At 41.2% G+C, this 22,672-nt stretch overlaps 3 protein-coding genes across 4 annotated transcripts in view; all 3 read right to left on the bottom strand.

The window, feature by feature from the left end:
- LOC306925145 (scavenger receptor cysteine-rich domain-containing group B protein-like) overlaps positions 1 to 22,672 on the bottom strand; it is a gene marked incomplete at its 3' end in the record, with an annotated part of 797,673 nt that overhangs the window by 592,421 nt on the left and 182,580 nt on the right. The window lies entirely within an intron of this gene.
- Positions 487 to 3,226, bottom strand: LOC306924179 (ictacalcin-like). Its single transcript, XM_079502576.1, has 3 exons — positions 3,108 to 3,226; positions 1,772 to 1,932; positions 487 to 721 (listed from the first exon to the last, which is right to left on the bottom strand). Exons 2-3 carry the CDS (start codon positions 1,928 to 1,930, stop codon positions 578 to 580), a joined length of 303 nt encoding a protein of 100 aa, XP_079358702.1. The 5' UTR covers positions 1,931 to 1,932; positions 3,108 to 3,226; the 3' UTR covers positions 487 to 577.
- On the bottom strand, positions 19,158 to 21,919 carry LOC306924591 (protein S100-A1-like). Of its 2 annotated transcripts, none has more exons than XM_079503166.1 (3): positions 21,762 to 21,919; positions 20,686 to 20,846; positions 19,158 to 19,466 (listed from the first exon to the last, which is right to left on the bottom strand). In XM_079503166.1, the coding sequence occupies exons 2-3, from the start codon at positions 20,842 to 20,844 to the stop codon at positions 19,323 to 19,325; spliced, it is 303 nt and encodes a 100-aa protein (XP_079359292.1). In that variant the 5' UTR covers positions 20,845 to 20,846; positions 21,762 to 21,919; the 3' UTR covers positions 19,158 to 19,322. The 2 variants fall into 2 exon arrangements, with proteins under 2 accessions (XP_079359292.1, XP_079359293.1); XM_079503167.1 differs by lacking the exon at positions 21,762 to 21,919 and adding an exon at positions 21,166 to 21,315.

Genomic DNA, 22,672 nt, shown 5'->3' with positions numbered 1-22,672 from the left:
ATCACAGGACCTACTGAATGTGTCGAACTGACATATTGAGCCTATGACAGTGTGGATTCCCCCAGTAGGCTACCTTCACATTCAGTAGATCCTGTGAGCTTTTGTGGCCAGATATAATTTATTGAGTCTAGGACTATAGTAACTGATAAGAGAATCGCTATAACAGCTAAAACAGCTAAAATCCCTAAAATGAAAGAAAGCAGCAAATGAAAATAGTAACTCATCTTTTACTTTCTCTAATAACCTAAAACATGAACCTTGGTTGAAAAAAAAATCTAAAGTTGTCCTTTCTACACAATTATTTTTGATCGTTTGCCTGTTATCTGCTACCTACAGCATGAGTGGACAAAATCATATCCAACGAACAACCACATCTCATCAATTGGTGGTCCGTGGCTCAAACGCCAAATATTCATTTGACCTTATTATGAAAAGGGTTGAAAACCACTGTAATATGAGCGTTTGAGAACAGTGAAGCAAACAAGATTGTATCAACAATGTTTATTTGTGTTATGAAATGACATGGTTACAGTTTATTTTTTTCCCCCCGCCCCAACTCATGCGTTTTCTTTTCATTTCATTTCATTTTCTTCATGGCCAGCCCTTGGATCAGCATGGTCAGTGTCGCTGTGAAGACCATGAACTCCGGGAAAGAGATGGTTCCGTTCTTGTCCGCATCCAACTGGTTGAAGAACTCGTCTACGTTTTCCTTGTCACTGGCCTATATAGACAGGAGGGGGAGCAATTTAGCCATTTTGCAGATGCTCTTATTTCAGAGCAATACACAGTAAGGGTAACCTGACTCCGCCAGATGGGGCAGCAAAGAGTACACTGGGTTCCCCCCTCCTGCTCCCATCTGGGAACTCTCAGGCAGACTTGATGCCCGGCCACAAAACGGCCTGGCCAATCAGCAGCAGCTAGAAGCTAGAAGCTGCTGCTGATTGGCAACACCTCGAATGCATAGATAGTCATCTGAGATAAGGAAACCCATCAGTTCAACAGTAGACTATAAAAATAAACTCTGCACATTAAAACATTAAACGCTAGGATGCCAGGTCAATAAACATGGCATCTCTACAGAGACGATCAGTGGTGACTATAAGTACTCAATAGCCTACATTTTGAATACCAGAGAAGAGGCAAGAATTCTGAAAATTGCAGATCTTATATTACACTTTACTCGTAAGTAGGCCTACATTTACAATACATTAGTGATTACTTTACATAAAGCGGCACTATGCAGCTTGCCGTTCTACCCCAGACTTGAATCCATTTTTACCGCTGAGCTAGTAGAGCCTGCCTGGTCGCTCAGGTCAAAATAATGAGCAGGGAGGCCAAACCAAAACACCCAAAATGTATTTAGTTAGACATACAGCTCACAAAATTGCATTTTGCTCATTAAAAACTACTTAAGTGCCACCTTAAGTAAAACCAATGCTGAAGACTTCTTCCATCATTGCACCTGTGACATTCCTGTGACTGGTTGAAGAGCCTTTACAATCTGTAAAGGCTCTTCAACCAGTCCTCACTATCCCTCCATCACTTTAGTTTTTGTTGACAAATTGTCAATGGATTTAGTCAACATTACTTAGTCCTCACTTGGTATTCTTCAGTGGAATCCTTAGGTCATTTATGGTTTTTCCCTTCCATCATAGTGCTAGTCAGCTAAATTAGCACTGGCCAAAAGTAAAGCAAACGTTTTAAGTAAACACTCACTTAGCCAAATTAGCACTATAGTCAAAAGTAAGGGAATATTCAAGTGAACACTCACACTGGTGAATTCTCCCAGCTCGGCCTTGAGCAGGTCACTGAGCTCTCCCTTGCTGAGCGAGTCGGCGTCACCATCCTTCTTGGCGTACTTATCAAATACGTCGATCAACAGGATCATGGCCTTGGCCAGCTGAGGAACCTCCTGACATAATCCTGACATGGCTGTGGACAGAGGGCATAGGTCAAACATTAGAAGCAACACTGGTGTAGGTGTAGCATTGCGCGGAAAGCGGGGATTGAACCCGGGCCTCCCGCTCGCCAGACCAACGCGCAACCTGTCGTGCCAATAGGGCCCTATTGGCACGACAGGTTGCGCGTTGGTCTGGCGAGTGGGAGGCCCGGGTTCAATCCCCGCAATGCTACAATCTGGCGTAGTCGGCAGGATGTGAAGCGTGATATCCTTGCGTGAGGGACATCGTGTGCGGCGGTCCGCGGTGTGAAGTGAGAAGCGCGAGGACGCGCTTCAAAGACTGGGGGGGTGATTGTAGCCCCCAGCCAAGAGCCAGCCCGCAACAGCCCTGCCAATCGGGCTCAGCCCTATTGGCACGACAGGTTGCGCGTTAGTCTGGCGAGTGGGAGGCCCGGGTTCAATCCCCGCAATGCTACATAGGCAACAATTGTGCCTCTCTAATGCCACGTTCACACCAAGGAAGCTTGAAGCAGCTTCTTGCTTCGTGGTCCCATGTTATCTCTATGCAGACCAGCTTTTTCGTTTTGAAGCGTGGAGTGAACAGCTTTTTTTTTTTTTTTGCGCGCTTTATTTTTCTAGCTTCGTAGGTGTGAACATAGCTTAAGAGCACACACACACACATAACACCAACAGGAGGAGGGCAGCTGCTCTGTGAAATGTCACCAAAGTCCAGACACCACTGCCATCTAGTGGTCCATGGCAGATTCATATACACCGGTACACAGAATGTTTCAACCTTATTCTGCACAAACACTCGGGGCTATATCTTGCACCACCCTTAACCCTTATCCCTCAACTTATGCCATTCTTTTAAAAAACGAAACACACATTTTAAAATTGTTCCAATAGCCAATCTACAAGCTCACAATGTGTCAATGTAGGTCAGCTAGTTGAACCATTTTAAAATAAAAAGGCAAATTAGGGATAAGGGTGGCACAAGATGGGGCTGTCCCTCTTAAACTGTCAACCTAAACTGTCAACTTAAACTCTCAGCTGTCCTATAAAGTTTGTAGGCATCAGCTGGTTAGTGGCTAGCACATGGACACCATAATATCATGAATATTAGGACCAGTGAAGCAGATGCATCACATACAATTTAAAGGTAACTTAACAAATCATACGTAACAAGTGATAAATCAGTACTTACTCAACAGAACACAGCAAACACACAAATAAATATAACAGAACAAAACTGTACGGATGCCTCTGAAATAATTGCACCAAGTGAGTGCCTTTTGAAGGCCTTCTGCAATCTGTGCAGGTGTGTTCCACTCTACTCTCCTCAACTCAGTGCAGGTGTGTTGTAGTACCTCTGCTTTGTCACAAGATGGAGGACTTTCCTAACATTTGGTGTGAAGTATAGACCAATTATTTGTTAACAGATCTCCAAACCTGTTGTTTTGGGGAGCGCTGGTTTCAGTCCATTCAACCTCCTCTTGTGAGTTGGCTAGTGAGATGCACCCTAGGAGACATTTATACTTCAAAGCCCAACAGTGTTGCGCACAGAGAACAGCTGATATACAAGCTCACATCGCATCGCAGATGCGACTGTTGTGAGCGTAGAGGTCTGCGTGCGCGACACCATCGCGGGACGAAGCATACATTATACTTGATGGACTGCAGGTGCGCGTGCAGCCGTGCACAAATAGGCTCTGCAGCCGTGTTCATGAGCGCACCTCCCGTTCTTATGACAGCGACTGGAGGTGTGGTTTTGAGGACAACTGTTTTGAATTGCTATTATTGTTCAAACACAACAGAAACCAAGGATTATATATTTCGAGGGCGAGAGATCACTGTTGGAATGTATGATCATTAATTGCCTGTATATATATATCACTGTATGTATATTTGTATCTATACCTTTAAGAGCACGTGACCTGATACCGGTCACGTGATCGTGTGATCTGTGTATATAAGGAAGTGAAAATAAACACACTGCTCTCAGCCATTGTCTAAGAAGCAACAGTATATCTGTCTCTCTGAGTTTCTTTGTTTGTCCTCCGTCATGTTTCAGGCTAGCTTTGAGTTATTGTTGGTTTGACGCGATGCGCTAGCTTTGTTTAACAGGTCATGGAGCCCAGTGTTAAGAACAACAACGACCAATGGAGCTGAATTCGTTTTGACGGAGATGAAAGGAACTTTGATCACGGCACTGAGGAATGCAGAAGAGACTTTGAGTGATGGCTTGCTAACAGCTATGGTTCTGAAGGGGCTGCCAGAATCGTGTAAGCCATTTTTCCATCCACATCGCACAGAATGACGACAGGATCACCTTTGCCGACTTTGAGGCCAAACTGAGGAGTTACGAGATCACTGAAAGGTTCAGTAGCAGTTCCGGGGATGACAGCGTGATGAGACTAAGAAGCAAGGACAACGACATGAGACTGTCCTGTTATAATTGCGGCCAGAGGGGGCAAAAATCGTTTGAGTGCGGAGATGTTGCTGGTCAGAGAGAACAGAGACAGTGGTGCAGTCTTTGCAGAAGTCCAACACATAACGACACCAACTGTAGACGGAGAAGACGAAAAGACAGACTGTCCTGTTATAATTGCGGCCAGAGGGGGCACAAATCGTTTGAGTGCGGAGATGCTGCTGGTCAGAGAGAACAGAGACAGTGGTGCAGTCTTTGCAGAAGTCCAACATATCATATCATATCATATTTATTTATTTAATTTCAGTTATGGTTTTACATGATCATATTAATTTTTACTTTGTACTTATTTTTTTTTTTACATATTCCATACAGAAAGGAAAAGGAGCAGGAAGAAGATAAATCTTATATATACCTGCCCCTATCATTAAAAAAAACATCTAATTGATGCTGCCACCAACCATACATGATTACATCAAAGAAAAAAGGAAACAAAACAACCAATTGATGCTGCCACCAACCATACATGATTACATCAAAAAAAGAAGGAAAAAAACAAGACAAAGGACATAGAGCTCAACAAGAGAACAAACAAAGACAACACTGAGGAAACAAAATAACACTTATATCTAACCTTCTAATTCATATTTTATCATTTTTTCTTTTTTAAACACTTTCTTAAACTGAAACACTGTTGTACAACTCTTCAACTCCTGGTTTTGTGAATTCCATAACTTTATACCTGTAACAAAAGTGCACATTTGTTTTAGTGTAGTCCGAGCGAACAGATGTTTAAAATCATGTCTTCTTCTGTGGTCCTCATCCTCTGAGCTAAACACAAATGACTTCTGTAACTGTATTGGTAATGATTTGTTTTTCGCTCTGAACCCCACTAATAATGTTCGTAATTCTACCAAATCCATGATTTTCAAAACACCTGATAACATAAAAAGCCTATTGGTGTGTGCTCTGAAATCTTCTTTATACATGATTCTTAACGCTCTTTTTTGTAACATAATCAAAGGAGTCATATTACTCATGAATGAGTTACCCCATACTTCCAAACAGTAAATAAAATATGGTAAAACCAGTGTACAATACAACATCCTCAATAAATTCGTATCCAAATCATATTTTACTTTGTTCAAAATAAAAATACTTTTGGCCACCTTGGCTTTTATATATGCTATATGATTTTTCCATGATAATTTCTCATCTAATATAACACCCAAAAACCTAAATTCATTCACTCTTTCAATATTCACTCCATCTATAGTGAGAATAATTTCATCCTTTTTCAAATTAGAGAAAATCATAAACTTGTTTTTTTTTTCAAATTCAATGATAACTTATTTTTATTAAACCACCTTTTTAATTTAACCATTTCAGTTGTAATGCTTTCTGCTACACTTTTTAAGTTATCCCCTGAACAAAATAAATTAGTGTCGTCCGCGAACAAAACAAACTGCATTAACTTTGACACTTCACAAATATCATTAATATACAAAATAAAAAGTTTAGGTCCCAAGACCGAGCCTTGTGGTACCCCACATTCAAGCTTCATGGAATCAGATTTATGACCCCCCAACTGTACATATTGTTGCCTGTTGTGAAGGTAACTGATTAACCAATCTAGAACTACACCTCTTACCCCATAATTATTCAATTTAGATATTAAAATAGTATGATCAATTGTGTCGAACGCTTTTTTGAGGTCAATAAAGACACCTATTGTGTGTTTATGATTATCTATTGCTGTTGTTATTTCATCGGTTATTTTCATGAGTGCCAGAGCTGTGGACCGATTGGTCCGAAAGCCATACTGACTCTCACTCAGTAAGTTATTATTTTCAAGTTGAGTCCAATCTTTGTACATACAGTTTTTCAAGTACTTTAGAAAACTGGGAAAGCAGCGACACTGGTCTATAATTAGTAAAATCATGTTTGTTTCCTGTTTTAAAAAGTGGTATAACCTTTGCCATTTTCATCCTGTCTGGGAAAACTCCTGTACTAAAAGAAAGATTACAGATATAACTAAAAGGTTTAATTATACAGTCAATAGTCTTCTTCACAATGATCATATCTATCCCATCACAATCAGTTGATATTTTGTTCTTTGATTTTGCTACAATTGATTTAATTTCATTTTCACTCACTTCTCCTAGAAACATGGACTGCATTATTTTACTTCCCCCTTCATCATTTTGCCCAGCAATTCTGTAGATGTATTTTTATTCCCTATTACCTGATTTAAGATTTTCCAAGTTCCTTTAAGATTATTTTTGTTTTCTTCTAACCTTTTGTTATAGTATTCTTTCTTTGCTTGTCTCATTATGATTACCAATTTATTTGTATACACCTTGTATTTATTTTCAGCCGTCTTTGTCCTGTATTTCATAAAATCTCTATAAAGTTTGTTTTTCTTTTTGCATGCATTTTGTAAACCTTTTGTTATCCAGGGCTTGTTATTGTACCTATTCTTATTTCTGCATTGTGTTATTGGGCACCGTTTATCATAATGGTGTAGAAAACAATTCAAAAATGACTCATATGCATCATTTACCTCTTCTGTATACACTCCTTTCCATTCTTCATTTAAGAGGTAATTTCTTAACTTATTTATTGATTCCTCCGTTCTTACCCTAACATATCTGTGACAATTTTCCTCTTTCTTACTCTTTATTTGACTGTTGAATGTTACAAATACAGGCAAATGATCGCTTATGTCATTTATTATTAGCCCACTCTTAATATCATTCTCTAATACATTGATAAAAATGTTGTCAATCAATGTTGCGCTAGTTGTCGTAATTCGACTGGGCTTGGTAATTAAGGGGTAAAACCCTCTACTATATAATGTATCCAGAAAATCTGATGTTGCTTTATGTTTCACTACACTGATTAGATCTATGTTGGTGTCACCACAAATTAAACATGTCTTATTTTCATTTAATCCATTCATTAGTTCTTCCAGTTTTTCTTTGAACATTTCTACATTAGACCCAGGTGTTCTGTAAACACACATGACAACAATATTTTTCTTCCCTTCTAATTCTATTTCCACTGATAAACATTCCATTAAATCATCAATTATAGTGGTCATATCTTCAACCCTTCTACACCTTAGGTCACTATCAACAAACAAGGCTACACCCCCACCCCTCCTGTTAGCCCTGTTGGCATAAAATAATTCATAACCCTCTAAATTAAAATCAAGACCTTTCTTTTCTTTCAACCACGTCTCAGATAAAGCAATTACCTTAAATTTTGTCTCAAATGTATTTAAAAAGTCCCTGATATCTGAAAAGTTTGCATACATGCTTCTAGAATTAAAATGAATAAGTGAAAAAGAATTAGCAAGTTCAACAACATCCTTGACTTGGTCTTCAGTATAGTATTTACACGTGTCCCCAATATAATTAAATACATGACTCTCCGGGTCAACATCATCTAAATCATACATATTATGTTCCATTTCGGGTCCCGTTAGGATTTGTCTCTCGTCTAGTAGATCAGCCATAGTGTTTTTCAACAGGGAAGAAATTGCCCCATGTGCATTTGAGTGTCAAATCCATACCTCTAGTCCTTGCTTTCTTCATGTTGCTCCAGAGAAACCTCTTTGTCTTTTCCATGTCGCTCCAGTGAGTCCAGTAATGTCTTCACACTTGTCATAAGTTCATTCTCGTTTTCTTGCGTTCTCCTCCTCCCCGAGCCTGCTGTCTTCCATCCCGCTGCCTTCAGTGTAGACTCGAAGTCCGGTTTTCCTGCTGTTATCTTCACAGAAACGCCATACTCGCGATGAACACCCGCTGCTGCTGCTTGCAGGTTATCAAACATCTTGAATGTGCCGTCCTCCTCGAATACTTTTAGTTTTGCGGGAAACACAATTCTTGACTTTATATTTTTCTCTTTAAGTTTTTTCCTTAATTCTTTGTATTTCCCACGCTCCTTGTAGACTTGGTCTGTGAAATCTTTGTCGAAATATATCCTCTTGTCGTTGATTTTCAGATTCTTCTTCGCCCAGGCCGCCTGCAGCACTCTCTGGCTCGCATTCTCATTTTGGAAACGAACAATTATTGACCTGGGCCGCTCGTCAGTTCCAGACTTTTTTCCAATTCTATGTGCTGCGCTTATAGGGATTTCGTTCTCAATCTCCAGCCGCTCTCGGATAAGCCACTCCACAAATCCCACAGTATTATTCTTTTCAGCTTCCTCCGGGACAGAATAAATTCTCAAATTGCACTTTCGGGAGTGACTTTCCAATAAATCACACTTTGATTCCAATTGTCTCTGAAGACGCAGACTGTGGAGAAGTGCGTTAGTCATACTGATTTCATGATCTTCATTCTCCGCAATTCTCAGCTCTGCTTGATCATTCTTGTTTTCAATTCTCCAATTCCATCTCTTAGTTCGCTTACTTCTTTTTTTAATGCTCCAAAGTTGCCAGCCGTTTCTGTACGAAATGCTCTTATTTCTTGCATTATTTCTGACAGGCCCAATACGCTTTGCTGTTCCTCTTCATAAGCTTGATTGTCTTCAGATGCACCACCGGGCGCTCCACCTCCATGTCTTGTTGTTCTACCTCTTCCTGCCATTTTTTCTTATTTGTAGTTTAATCCAAGATCCTTAATGTTCAATGTCATCACATGGTGTCAATGTCGGTGTTCAGTATTGAGTCTTTTACCGTGTTTTATAAAAAAATTGTAGCATGGTACATGCTCCACTCCTCTGTGCACCTGCTCACGGCAGCCATCTTGAATCCAACACATAACGACACCAACTGTAGACGGAGAAGACGAAAAGACAACGTCAAGGTGACGCAGGATGAAGAGGAGCACACGGTCGCCTTCGGGGTGGGCCAGGTGAACCGCGACTCGGACGGCGCCGGGAGACCGAAGCAGAGACTTTGTCGGAGTAATACTCTGAGCTGATGGTCGACACCGGGGCTACGTCACATATTGTGACCGACGTGAAGAAGTTCCGAAACTTCGATGAGAATTTCGAGCCACAGAGGAATGTTCTGGAGATGGCTGATGGAGTGAGGGCCTCTGGCGTAGCGCTGAAGAGAGGTACTGCAGTGTTTTACCTGAGAGATACCAAGGGTCGAGAGGTGGAAACGATGCTGAAGGGGGCGCTGTATGTTCCATCCTTTCCCCAATACATTTTCTCAGTCAACGCAGCAACATCAAATGGAGCCACATTCATCTTCAAAGAGGGACAGAACAAGTTCATCCAGAGAGACGGCACGACATTCGACATTAAGGTACATGACAGGTTGTTTTATGTAAACACCATTGATGAGAGTATTGATGTTGATGAATGTCATGGGTGCTATGACATCAAGACGTGGCATGAGATTCTGGGACATTGCAACTACGAAGATGTGTTAAAACTGCAGAATGTAACTGATGGTATGGAAATTAAAGGCAAGGTTGATATTTCCAAGTTGTCATGCGATGTGTGTATAGAAGGTAAATTTGCTCAGAGCCGAAATAGAGAACCAAAGAGCTAAAGCAGCACTAGAACTTGTACACACTGATTTATCTGGACCAATTGATCCAACGGCTAAAGACGGATTCAAATATGCTTTAGCATTTACTGACGACTATTCAGGAGCTACTTTTGTTTATTTCTTGAAATCTAAGAGTGACACAGTCCAAGCTACAGAGAAGTACATTGCCGATGTTTCACCCTATGGGAAAATTAAGTGTATTCGTTCGGATAATGGTACTGAGTATACTTCTGGTCACTTTCAGGCATTGTTAAGCGGAAAGTCCATTAGACATGAGACCTCAGCTCCATACTCACCCCATCAGAATGGGACAGCTGAAAGAAATTGGCGAACGCTGTTTGAGATGGCCAGATGTATGCTGATTGAGTGCAAATTACCAAGGGAATTGTGGACATATGCGGTAATGACGGCTGCTGTTATCCGAAATAGATGTTTCAATAAGCGTGTAGGACAGACCCCATATTACATGCTGACAGGAAAGAGGCCAAACCTTTAAGAATGAGAACTTTTGGGTCCCCATGCTATGCATATAAACAAAATAAGAAAAGTTGGATTCACGATGTGAAAAAGGGATATTTGTAGGATATGATAAAAATAGCCCAGCCTATTGAGGCTGCGTACACACCTAAAGAACAAATGTTTGGTCCGTGTGCGATGCCTGATTGCTATTTGATTGCTGCTCCAATTCATTTTCAATGGGAGTCACGTCGTTTGATCGGACAAACCTGTCCGATGTGGGGGCGGAGGGCACAACAAACACATCGGACACCTTGTAGTCAAAACAGCCAACGAACAGGGTGGGACTTCAGATCGGACAGAAGGGTGGTTTTTAACCGCCAACTAATAGGAGAGAACTTCCGTTCTTGACAGCACTGGGTGGGGTTTAGGCTGTAGTCTTCTGAGTTACGTGACACAGACTATTATATCGCTTGTTTGTATGTCTTCTTTTGGCTACGGCCGTGCGTAACTTGGAGAGTCCAAGTTGCGCACGGCTGTCTCCAGTGAGTGAGTCCATGGTACTAAGTTCTATTCTATATACAGAAATACAGGACGATAGCCAAAATAGCCGTCGGGCCTCGGCAGTTGTGAGGCTGCATTAATAATTAGTTCTAAAAGCATGTATTTTTACGGGGATCACTATTGATTTTAATAGTAGACGCATATATGTCTATGAGTAGCATAGAGTAGAAATGTAATGGCAGCGTACGAGGTTCACATGCGCAAATATAACAGATGTACAAGTTATCGACACGAATGGTACTTACGGTATGGTACACGATGTAAGCTTGTAGATCTGTTTATTTTAAGCATGCGCCACCGCCACCACGCAAAGTTATGACGCGCGCACATGTGGGGGGAGAGACCCGATATATTTTATAGCTCTATGGGAGAGACGCAGACAGAGAAATATTTAAAATCATCCTGTCTCGCTCTAGCGCACGGCCGCACGCATAAAGAGCCAATGGAGCAAATGTTAAATAAGCTACACAGGTGGTCCTAAATGATTAATTGATTACATCACTATAGCAAAAGACGTGATATAGGTCAACTCAACTGCAGCGGAGCTGTTCTGACTTGAAGCTTAACTGATCAGCACGGCTTCAAGTTTAAACCATAAGATGACATGGAAATGCCCGTCGATTTGATGCGCAGAAATAACATAGGCCTATATCGAATCAGGTTAAGGTGCACACATGGAAGAAAAGTCATTTTTATCGGGATTCGGGGATACTTTGTTGTAGGCTATACGTCTCCGGTGAATTGCAAGCACATTATTGTTCAAACACCTGCTCCTCTGTTCATCTGTTGTCTTATTTGGCTAATAAAATAATTATTAAGAATTAATGCAATTTCAAGTTGTTGCTGCAATCATGATTCATGTTGCTGTTCTCTTCTCTCTGTGTGACTGAAGGTTGCGCCCAAAAATTGTAGACAGTGATTTCCCGCACCCCCTCATGTTATTTTTCCCTCCGTCGCAAAATGACCTCTTTTCTTTTTTTCACTATTTGGTTCGCTTAACATGTCCACGTGTCATTTGTTTACATATTTGGTACGCTTTACAAAGTCCAGTGTGAACACCAAACGGACCAAAATCAAAATGCAAATATTTGGTCCTTGGTCCTTGATCCGGACCTTCTAAGTGAACTGTGAGTGTGAAAAACGGCCTCGACAAACTACACTGAACATATGTGCATCTATTTCCGTGTATCGTAGCACCGCCCAAATCGCGCAAAGCATTGTGGGACATGGAGGCATCAAATCATAAAAATGTAATCAGTGGTCGGTCGGACAGATCTGTGTGTCCGAAAGGTGTGTACGAAGCCTTAGTGTTTTATCCCGACACTGGGAAGGTAATTAAGCACAGATTGGTAAAGTTCATTCAAAGGAATGTCATTGAGATTCAGACCCAAACAGATTGGGATGATGATTGCAGTGGGGGAAGGACTGTAAACCACCTCCCTGAAGATAGGGAAACTAACGAGACACAAGAACAAGAGGTTGTGGTTGAAATGACTGATTTGGCAAATGTTCAGGCAGGTGAAGATGGCCAAACCAGTGAGATACAGGAACAAGAAGCAGGGGAGATGGATGATTTGGTCAGTGCTCAGGCAGGTGACAGTGGCCAGAGTGCAACATATCCCAGAAGAAAAGTGAAACCACCTCAGTATTTAAAGGATTATGAGTGTCAAGTAAAATCTGATGACCTAGATGACATTGTCGTATATTACAAAGCCACATTACGATGAAATATCCATATAATGTTGTATAATGTCATGTTGTTGTGCAGGACAAACCTTCACTAGCTGAGTTCCTGCATGTAAGTTCTGAGAGGCTTGATATTAGCTGGCCCACAGACACATTCCAAGGAGGGCCTATGTGATCAGTTGAAAAGGTCTGCTATGAAATTGTAAAGGCTATTGTATTGGACCGTGGATACCATTGTGTTAATAATCTATAGAAGTGACCATCTACTTAGTATGCGGTGGTCTGGGGACGCACATGCACGTGCGTACACACATACAAGGGCGTTGGGGTGCACACCCTACATGCACTATTTGGGGAGAATTATAAAGAGGGTCTCAAATGTGCGGAGATCCAGAGAATCCAGTGAGAATCCACAGAATCCAGTCAGAGAGGTCAGTCGAGAATCCAGTCAGTCAGAGTGAGATCTGTAGCCAGGTTCCAGATGAGGTCGGGGACAGCTATGAGGGGACTGCTCTAGGATGGCTCTGGAATGGACTGATCATGAATTTGGTAACTAAGCTTTGTCCTTAATAAAATGATACAGAAATAAGGACATGCCTGGCCTCTCCAATCATTTATGCAACAGGGTAAAAAGTGCTTCCTGGACACTCAATATATGACAAATAATGGCAATACACTACAAATAATGGCGAGCTAGATCGTGGCCTCATTGTTCGCGCTCGGGGGGGCAGTCTGCTCCTCTGGGACGGATTGAGGAAAAGAACTTTGTTTTGTCACGGAGTGTGTCTGGGAGTGCTTGGACTTGTTGTTTAAGTGGTTGGAAGGCCATGACAACTTGTAGGGATTCAGAGTATTGGAATTGAGGATTTAAGTTTAGTTCAGTCTGCTCGGCGGGGACCGTCATCGTCTCTGCTACGGCTACGGTCAACCAGCGGCTTTCAGCAGTGGTGTGCGTCGTCATCACCATGGTTTTCATCACCACGGCAGCAGACGGCCGGAGAGAGGGGCTGCAGTCAGGGGTCAGCGAGCACCACCAGCGTCACCTCTTCAGCAGCGATCGTGAGGGGGGTCCGTTCTACTCTGCTCGGCTCGGCGATTCAGTGTTCAAAGGGAGGCGTTCATCAGCCGCGGGCACCGAGAGGAGGAGGCTCGGCTCAATTCAACAGTTCTACAGGCTCCCAGCAACGCATCACTTTGCAGCATGAGTTTCTGCCTTGCAGTGGCCTACTCTGTAAAGGGTTGCAGTGGCTTTTACGGGCGTCAACTTCTCATTTTCAGTCATTTTGTCATGACTGAAAGAGGGGAGATGGAGAAGTCAGTTCAGTTTGGGAGAGAGGACAGCTCGACAACAACTGTGCGGTGCATCAGGACACTGCATCATGCATACAACCTGTTGGCATGGACAGCCTCATTTGGCCATGCTGGCTGAAGGAACAGTCGACGTGAGATAACGAGAGGGGCAACGGTTACAGAAGAATCTTTATATCAGATGAATATCGTTACATCTGATTTCAAATGTGTGTCTGTGTTTGTCTAATTCAACATAATAGGCATGTATGTTGATGGTTTTGTCGTAGGGTATTTTAATTAGAGAAATTGACTTGATGGGGATGAATATGCCTAGATTTGGGAAAATGAATAATAATGTGTACCGGAATAATATTAGTAGATGTCTCTTTGTTAGACGAGAGGTAGTGGCCCTGCCGTACGCTTAAGTGTAATCCGTCCTAAGATTAGATAAAGGGCGTATTGTTATTCAACTAAATTTGTGAAGGGGGAAAAGTCAATGAAGGTATTTGGCCAAGACTGTGGAGTTATCTATTGTTACATAGATTACTCTGTTTTTTGACGTATATGTGTTGGAAGTTGATCTGTGAATCAGCTGCATGTTGTGAGGGATTAATGCTGATACTCAGATGTGATTTGTACCGTTATCGTTCATTGGGTTGAAAATAGTGGGGTTGTATCTGATGTTATCTGATGTTTTTCCCCGGCCTTGGAAATATGGAGGGTTGAAATAATGTATGGATAATTTCTGCATGTCCTAAAGGAGAACTAAACTTTTGAGGGTCAATAGTATTGGATGATTATAGCTATAATTTAGTCATGACATTAACTGAAGCTAGGTGTTTTAGATGTCACGATTGAAAGGTTATAACACACATTGATCTATAATTGGAGTGCTTTTGAGTAAAAGCAAAAGGGGTTGGAGAAGCGACAATGTATTGTGTTAAGTGTCAGATATGTGTACTAATCATTGATGCCATTATTCATGTTTGAGTTATGTGATTGTTGAAAGTGATAGGGATTATACTACAGAGAAGTTATTGGGGTGTAAACGATTTTTACTGTGTTTTTGTGTTAAAATGAAATGAGATGAAATGAGATGAAATGAGATGAAATGAAATGTAATGAAGTAAACACAGAGAGAGTCAAGCATACTGATGATGAGGATGTAAATGTAATGAAGATCACTGGTGATGATTTTAAGTAATTTGAATGCTGGAAACTTTTGAGGGTATTTTTGGATTCTATTGTAATTGTGTGATTTCTTTGAATTGCTGATGTTCCAGTAAGTAAGTCATGTATCGGCCAGAGGGAGGATTCTAATGTGGCTCCTTCCTATGAGTTTTGTGACACATGTTGGCTCATGTGTCAAGGGAGGACCTGTCGTATATTACAAAGCCACATTACGATGAAATATCCATATAATGTTGTATAATGTCATGTTGTTGTGCAGGACAAACCTTCACTAGCTGAGTTCCTGCATGTAAGTTCTGAGAGGCTTGATATTAGCTGGCCCACAGACACATTCCAAGGAGGGCCTATGTGATCAGTTGAAAAGGTCTGCTATGAAATTGTAAAGGCTATTGTATTGGACCGTGGATACCATTGTGTTAATAATCTATAGAAGTGACCATCTACTTAGTATGCGGTGGTCTGGGGACGCACATGCACGTGCGTACACACATACAAGGGCGTTGGGGTGCACACCCTACATGCACTATTTGGGGAGAATTATAAAGAGGGTCTCAAATGTGCGGAGATCCAGAGAATCCAGTGAGAATCCACAGAATCCAGTCAGAGAGGTCAGTCGAGAATCCAGTCAGTCAGAGTGAGATCTGTAGCCAGGTTCCAGATGAGGTCGGGGACAGCTATGAGGGGACTGCTCTAGGATGGCTCTGGAATGGACTGATCATGAATTTGGTAACTAAGCTTTGTCCTTAATAAAATGATACAGAAATAAGGACATGCCTGGCCTCTCCAATCATTTATGCAACAGGGTAAAAAGTGCTTCCTGGACACTCAATATATGACAAATAATGGCAATACACTACAACATAACCTTTGATTATTGTTATAGAGTCATTTGTGATGTGCCACACACAGTAAAGCAGGCAATGGCCTCACCTGACTCTAAGTTATGGGCAAGAGCTATGGATGAGGAAATTGAATCACTAAAGGAAAATGACACGTTTACCCTGACTAAACTGCCAGAAGGAAAATAAATAGTGGGGGGTAGATGGGTGTATGCTTTAAAAACAAATGCAGATGAATCTAAACAATTCAAGGCACGTTATGTAGCCAAAGGTTTCAATCAAAAACCAGGTGTGGATTATGAAGAGACTTTTTCACCAACGGCAAACCAGACTAGTGTGAGGGTATTGATGCAAAAGGCAGCACAAGAGAATATGATCTTACACCAAATGGACGTCAAAACGGCCTATTTGCATGCACCAATAGATTTTGAGATTTACATGAGACAACCAGAGGGATATGAAGTTACATCTGAGAATGGGGACATGCTGGTGTGTAAACTAAATAAATCTTTGTATGGTTTAAAACAATCAGGGAGAAATTGGAACAAGATGTTGCATGACTTTTTTAACTAAAAATCAATTTATTCAGAACCCAGTTGATTATTGTGTTTACACAAGGGAAATGAAGGATCAAAAGGTATTCATTTTATTTTGGGTCGATGATATAATAATTGCAGCAAGTGATGACAATGTGATGATTGATGTCAAAGAAATGCTTACAGCAAAATTCAGAATGAAAGACTTAGGCAAATTGAAACATTTCATTGGTATTGATTTTGAACAAGGTGAACATTATGTGACTATGTCACAAAGGAAATATGTTGACAAAATATTGACTAGATTTGACATGCAGGACTGCAAGCCAAGAACAACACCCTGTGAGGCAAAGCTGAACTACACTGATAGCAGTGAGTCATTGGGGGATGTGAGAAAATACAGGGAAGTTGTGGGTAGTCTAATATACTTGACTACTTGTACCAGGCCAGATCTGAGTTTTGTAGTGGGAAAACTTTCACAATATTTTTCTAAACCAACAGAAGAGCAGTGGATCACAGTGAAACATGTGCTGAGATATCTGAAGGGAACCAGGGAAAAATCCTTATGCTATAGGAAATGTGAGGAACTAGGCTTGATAGCATATAGTGATGCAAACTGGGCAGAAGATGCAAGTGACAGACGTAGCACTAGTGGTTATTGTGTCAGCCTAAACCCAGAGGGCCCTTTGATTTCATGGAGGTCTAAAAAGCAATACACCGTAGCACTTTCAACTTGTGAAGCTGAGTACATGGCTTTAGCGGCAACTCTACAAGAGTGTTTGTATTTGATTCAATTGTTACAATGTATTGATGGATTTCTTTACATGCAGCCAAAGATTTACGAGGACAATCAAGGTACAATAGCGTTAGCTAAAAATCCTGTACAGAGACAGAGGTCAAAACATATTGACATAAGATACCACTTTGTAAGATCAACTGTCAATGATGGTAAAGTGATTCTTGAGTATTGTCCAACTGAACAAATGGTGGCCGATGTTATGACAAAACCAGCCAGACTGTGTCAATTGAGGAATTTTGAGGGTTTCATGTTTGGAGAATAACATACAGTCCAAGGTTTTTTTTTGTTTCTCTTTGGAGAATAACATACAGTCCAAGGTTTTTTTTGTTTCTCTGCTCTCAGCCATTGTCTAAGAAGTAACAGTATATCTGTCTCTCTGAGTTTCTTTGTTTGTCATCTAGGCCTGACTCACAACAGACTGATGTATAGCTGATGCATGAGACTTATTTACTGATGCAAGCTCGCAATAGGCCTATCTCACAGCCCGCTTTCCACGCCCACTTCCGGTAAATAGTGGTGTCATTTAACATTAGCATTTACACGTTTTTTTTCTCTGGAGAATCTAAGTACATTTTCTAATGTAAAAATGTGACAGACCAATATTATTATGAAGCAAACAAGATGGTAAATCAGCTCGAACAGATAGAACAAACCTTACCTTGAGAAAACAAAAGTTGTAGACTTCTTAAATTACCTCTGTTAACATGTAGCGTCTATGGAGTGACGTCACGCTATCACCACTAACCCCGAAAGGGGGCGTATTAAGGGGGCGGGGAAATTCTGTGAGATAGGCTTATTAATTTCCAATGGGAGTCACATGGTTTGACACAACATTTTTGTTGTATGAGGGGGTGGGGGGCAGTCGAAACACAGCCGAAAGCCATACAACACAAATGTTGTGTCAAACCATGTGACTTCCATTGGAAATGCATTGGGGCAAGATGTAAACAAACCCTTTCATACATCTAGCATGCACATCTAGCATGCATCAATGTTGTATGCTAGATGCGAAGGTGTGAGTCAGGCCTTAGTAACTAAAACTAAACCAAAATGAATAGTCCCAAACTATTATAACCTTGACATAGATCAGGGGTCCTCAATGTTTTTTGCAGTCCAGGGAGTCCCAACTTCATAGTGTTGCAGATTAAGCTTTTTCATAGATTCCATAGATGGCTTCATAGACTTGTTTGACAGCACTATCAATGTGTAAATTAATGGTTTTGTTTGTGTATGATTAACCCCTTAAACCCTCCTTGTAAACTTAAATTTGAATCTCTGCGGTACTTGGTACTCTGGCTTTTGAAATTACGTCATAATGCAGCCAAGTCTATAGACTTTTAATGTTTGTTAGGACACCTTTATGACTCAACAATACAAATGCATTTACGGCTGTTATCAAACTAAACCTGGGCTTCCATAACACCTCAACAGTGACAAAGGCTGATCACCTCCATGCCACGTATACCCCATTGATGACAATATTAGTTCAAAGGTAGCCCAGACCAAGACAGCAGGCCAACAGCATGTGCACCAAGGCCCGCCCCCAGTCGATCATGATTGGAGGAAGGCCCCTCTCATCCTGATTGGATGAAGGCTTTGCCACCCGCCACCAAAACTGAAACTAGGGTTATTTGACCCCAGGGGCTCACTGGGGACAGGGAGGAACTCCTTATATGGCCAGCACACTATAGTAGGGAGGATTATCCAGAAAAACAAGTGATATTTGAATTAAGTAAAATCACTGAATATATCTTTAAGTCTACACAATTATTTTGATCGTTTGCCTGTTATCTGCTACCTACAGCATTTGAGGAGACACAATCATATCCAACGAACAACATCTCATCAATTGGTGGTCCGTGGCTCAAACACCAAATATTAATTTGACCTTATTATGAAAAGGGTTGAAAACCACTGTAATATGAGGGTTTGAGAACAGTGAAGCAAACAATATTGTATCAACAATGTTTATTTGTGTTATGAAATGACATGGTTACACCGTTTTATTTTTCTCCCCCCGCCCCAACTCATGCGTTTTCTCCATGAGTCACAACAAGGTAAACCCCCACAGCAAAATAGACACCCAGTCCATCATCCTCTCTCCAGCCAGAGATTGAACTACTTCATTTTCTTCATGGCCAGCCCTTGGATCAGCATGGTCAGTGTCGCTGTGAAGACCATGAACTCCGGGAAAGAGATGGTTCCGTTCTTGTCCGCATCCAACTGGTTGAAGAACTCGTCTACATTTTCCTTTTCACAGGCCTATATAGACAGGAGGGGGGGGGAGCAATTTAGGCATTTTGCAGATGCTCTTATTTCAGAGCAATACACAGTAAGGGAGGAAAACACCTCAATGCATAGATAGTCATCTGAGATTATAAGGAAAGCCATCAGTTCAACAGTAGACTATATAAAAATAAACTCTGCACATTAAAACATTAAACGCTAGGATGCCAGGTCAATAAACATGGCATCTCTACAGAGACGATCAGTGGTGACTAAGGCGCGATTCATACTCCTATTTTAGAGCCGAATAAAAGTCGGTTCGGCGCTGTAGAGCCTACAATGTGACGTCATTTGAGGTTCGGGGGGGGGCGGGTACCGTCCTAAAGTCGGCTCTTCGGTGCTACTGAACATTTCTGACGAGCCGAAATCATTTCGGCACTACAGCGCCGAAACAGGAGTATGAATCGGCCCTAAGTACTCAATAGCCTACATTTTGAATACCAGAGAAGAGGCAAGAATTCTGAAAATTGCAGATCTTATATTACACTTTACTCGTAAGTAGGCCTACATTTACAATACAGGACATTATTTATTACTTTACATAAAGCGGCACCATGCAGCTTTCCGTTCTACCCCAGACTTGAATCCATTTTTACCGCTGAGCTAGTAGAGCCTGCCTGGTCGCTCAGGTCAAAATAATGAGCAGGGAGGCCAAACCAAAACACCCAAAATGTATTTAGTTAGACATACAGCTCACAAAATTGCATTTTACTCATTAAAAACTACTTAAGTGCCACCTTAAGTAAAAACCAATGCTGAAGACTTCTTCCATCATTGCACCTGTGACATTTTGATGAATTGAACAAGGCGGAACCTCTTGTAAACAAGTGTAATGCTTAATTGGGTCGTCCACTCACAGTTAACAGTCTTTGTATCGAGTTTGTGCTTGAAATATACTGTAATTCTGCAAACTGTTAATAAATATTTCAATCAATCTGTAAAGGCTCTTCAACCAGTCCTCACTATCCCTCCATCACTTTAGTTTTTTTTGACAAATTGTCAATGGATTTAGTCACCATTACTTAGTCCTCACTTAGTATTCTTCAGTGGAAACATTAGGTCATTTATTGTTTTTCCTTCCATCATAGTGCTAGTCAGCTAAATTAGCACTGGCCAAAAGTAAAGCAAACGTTTTAAGTAAACACTCACTTAGCACTATAGTCAAAAGTAAGGGAACATTTAAGTGAACACTCACACTGATGAATTCTCCCAGCTCGGCCTTGAGCAGGTCAGTGAGCTCTCCCTTGCTGAGCGAGTCGGCGTCACCATCCTTCTTGGCGTACTTATCAAACACGTCGATCAACAGGATCATGGCCTTGGCCAGCTGAGGAACCTCCCGACATAATCCTGACATGGCTGTGGACAGAGGGCATAGGTCAAACATTAGAAGCAACACTGGTGTAGGCAACAATAAGCCTATCACAGAATTTCCCCACCCCCTTAATACACCCCCTTTCGGGGTTAGTGGTGATAGCGTGACGTCACTCCATAGACGCTACATGTTAACAGAGGTAATTTGTTTTCTCAAGGTAAGGTTTGTTCTATCTGTTCGAGCTGATTTACCATCTTGTTTGCTTCATAATATTGGTCTGTCACATTTTTACATTAGAAAATGTACTTAGATTCTCCAGAGAAAAAAAAAACGTGTAAATGCTAATGTTAAATGACATTTTACCGGAAGTGGGCGTGGAAAGCGGGCTGTGAGATAGGCCTATTGTGCTTCTCTAAGAGCACACGCACACACACACAACACCAACAGGAGGAGGGCAGCCGCTCTGTGAAATGTCACCAAAGTCCAGACACCACTGCCATCTAGTGGTCCATGGCAGATTCATATACCAGTACACAGAATGTTTCAACCTTATTCTGCACAAACACTCGGGGCTATATCTTGCACCACCCTTTAACCCTTATCCCTCAACTTATGCCATTCTTTTAAAAAACAAAACACACATTTTAAAATTGTTCCAATAGCCAATCTACAAGCTCACATTGTGTCAATGTAGGTCAGCTAGTTGAACCATTTTAAAATAAAAAGGCAAATTAGGGATAAGGGTGGCACAAGATAGGGCTGTCCCTCTTAAACTGTCAACCTAAACTGTCAACTTAAACTCTCAGCTGTCCTATAAAGTTTGTAGGCATCAGCTGGTTAGTGACTAGCACATGGACACCATAATATCATGAATATTAGGACCAGTGAAGCAGATGTATACATACAATTTAAAGGTAACTTAACAAATCATACGTAACAAGTGATAAATCAGTACTTACTCAACGGAACACAGCAAACACACAAATAAATATAACAGAACAAAACTGTACGGATGCCTCTGAAATAATTGCACCAAGTGAGTGCCTTTTGAAGGCCTTCTGCAATCTGTGCAGGTGTGTTCCACTCTACTCTCCTCAACTCAGTGCAGGTGTGTTCCACTCACTCTACTCAACTCAGTGCAGGTGTGTTCCACTCACTCTACTCAACTCAGTGCAGGTGTGTTGCAGTGCCCAGTGCACTGCCTATGCTTCATCACAAGATGGAGGACTTTTTCCTAACATTTGAGGTGTGTTATCAAGTAGTATGTCCGGTCTACTATGACTCACCCTTTCAATAGGAAAGGACTCACATCCAATTGTCCTCATTCTATGCGGGGTGAATTGTGCAATCTCTACAACCCTGTGGTTATACTCCCAAAACCATTTTAATGTAATTATATCCGCATGTACAATTCCATTTCCACCGGAGACTGTAATTCCTTTCCAGTGAATGGGGTGATTCATGGTAGCCTACATTGGCTGGCCTTATGTATGCACTCGAAAGCATGCTGGAAAAACAGCATGCCAATATAATAATAATAATAATAATAATAATAATAATAATAATAATAATAATAATAATACATTTTTGAGTGGTGCAAACCACTCCAACAACCAGCTTTGTCTGTATGTACCTGTGTATGTGTGTACCTGTGTATGTGTGTACCTGTGTACCTGTACATGGCCCCACGTACATGTGAGCATGGTTGCTATGGTTAGTGTGTGACGTCACTGCACCACTCAGTTCACACGGATGGATTTTTAATTTATAAGCCGTTTTTCTACAAGGTCGCCAACTCGCCGTACAATAAGTTAAAAACAGTTAATACAAAACACAGTTAAAAGCAAGAGCAAAAAATATGGTACAGCTT

This window comes from Electrona antarctica (assembly GCF_951216825.1).
Source record: "Electrona antarctica genome assembly, chromosome: 6".
Lineage (NCBI taxonomy): Eukaryota > Metazoa > Chordata > Actinopteri > Myctophiformes > Myctophidae > Electrona > Electrona antarctica.
The sequence above is the reverse complement of the archived record's forward strand: the minus strand, read 5'-3'. Positions and strand labels throughout refer to the sequence as shown.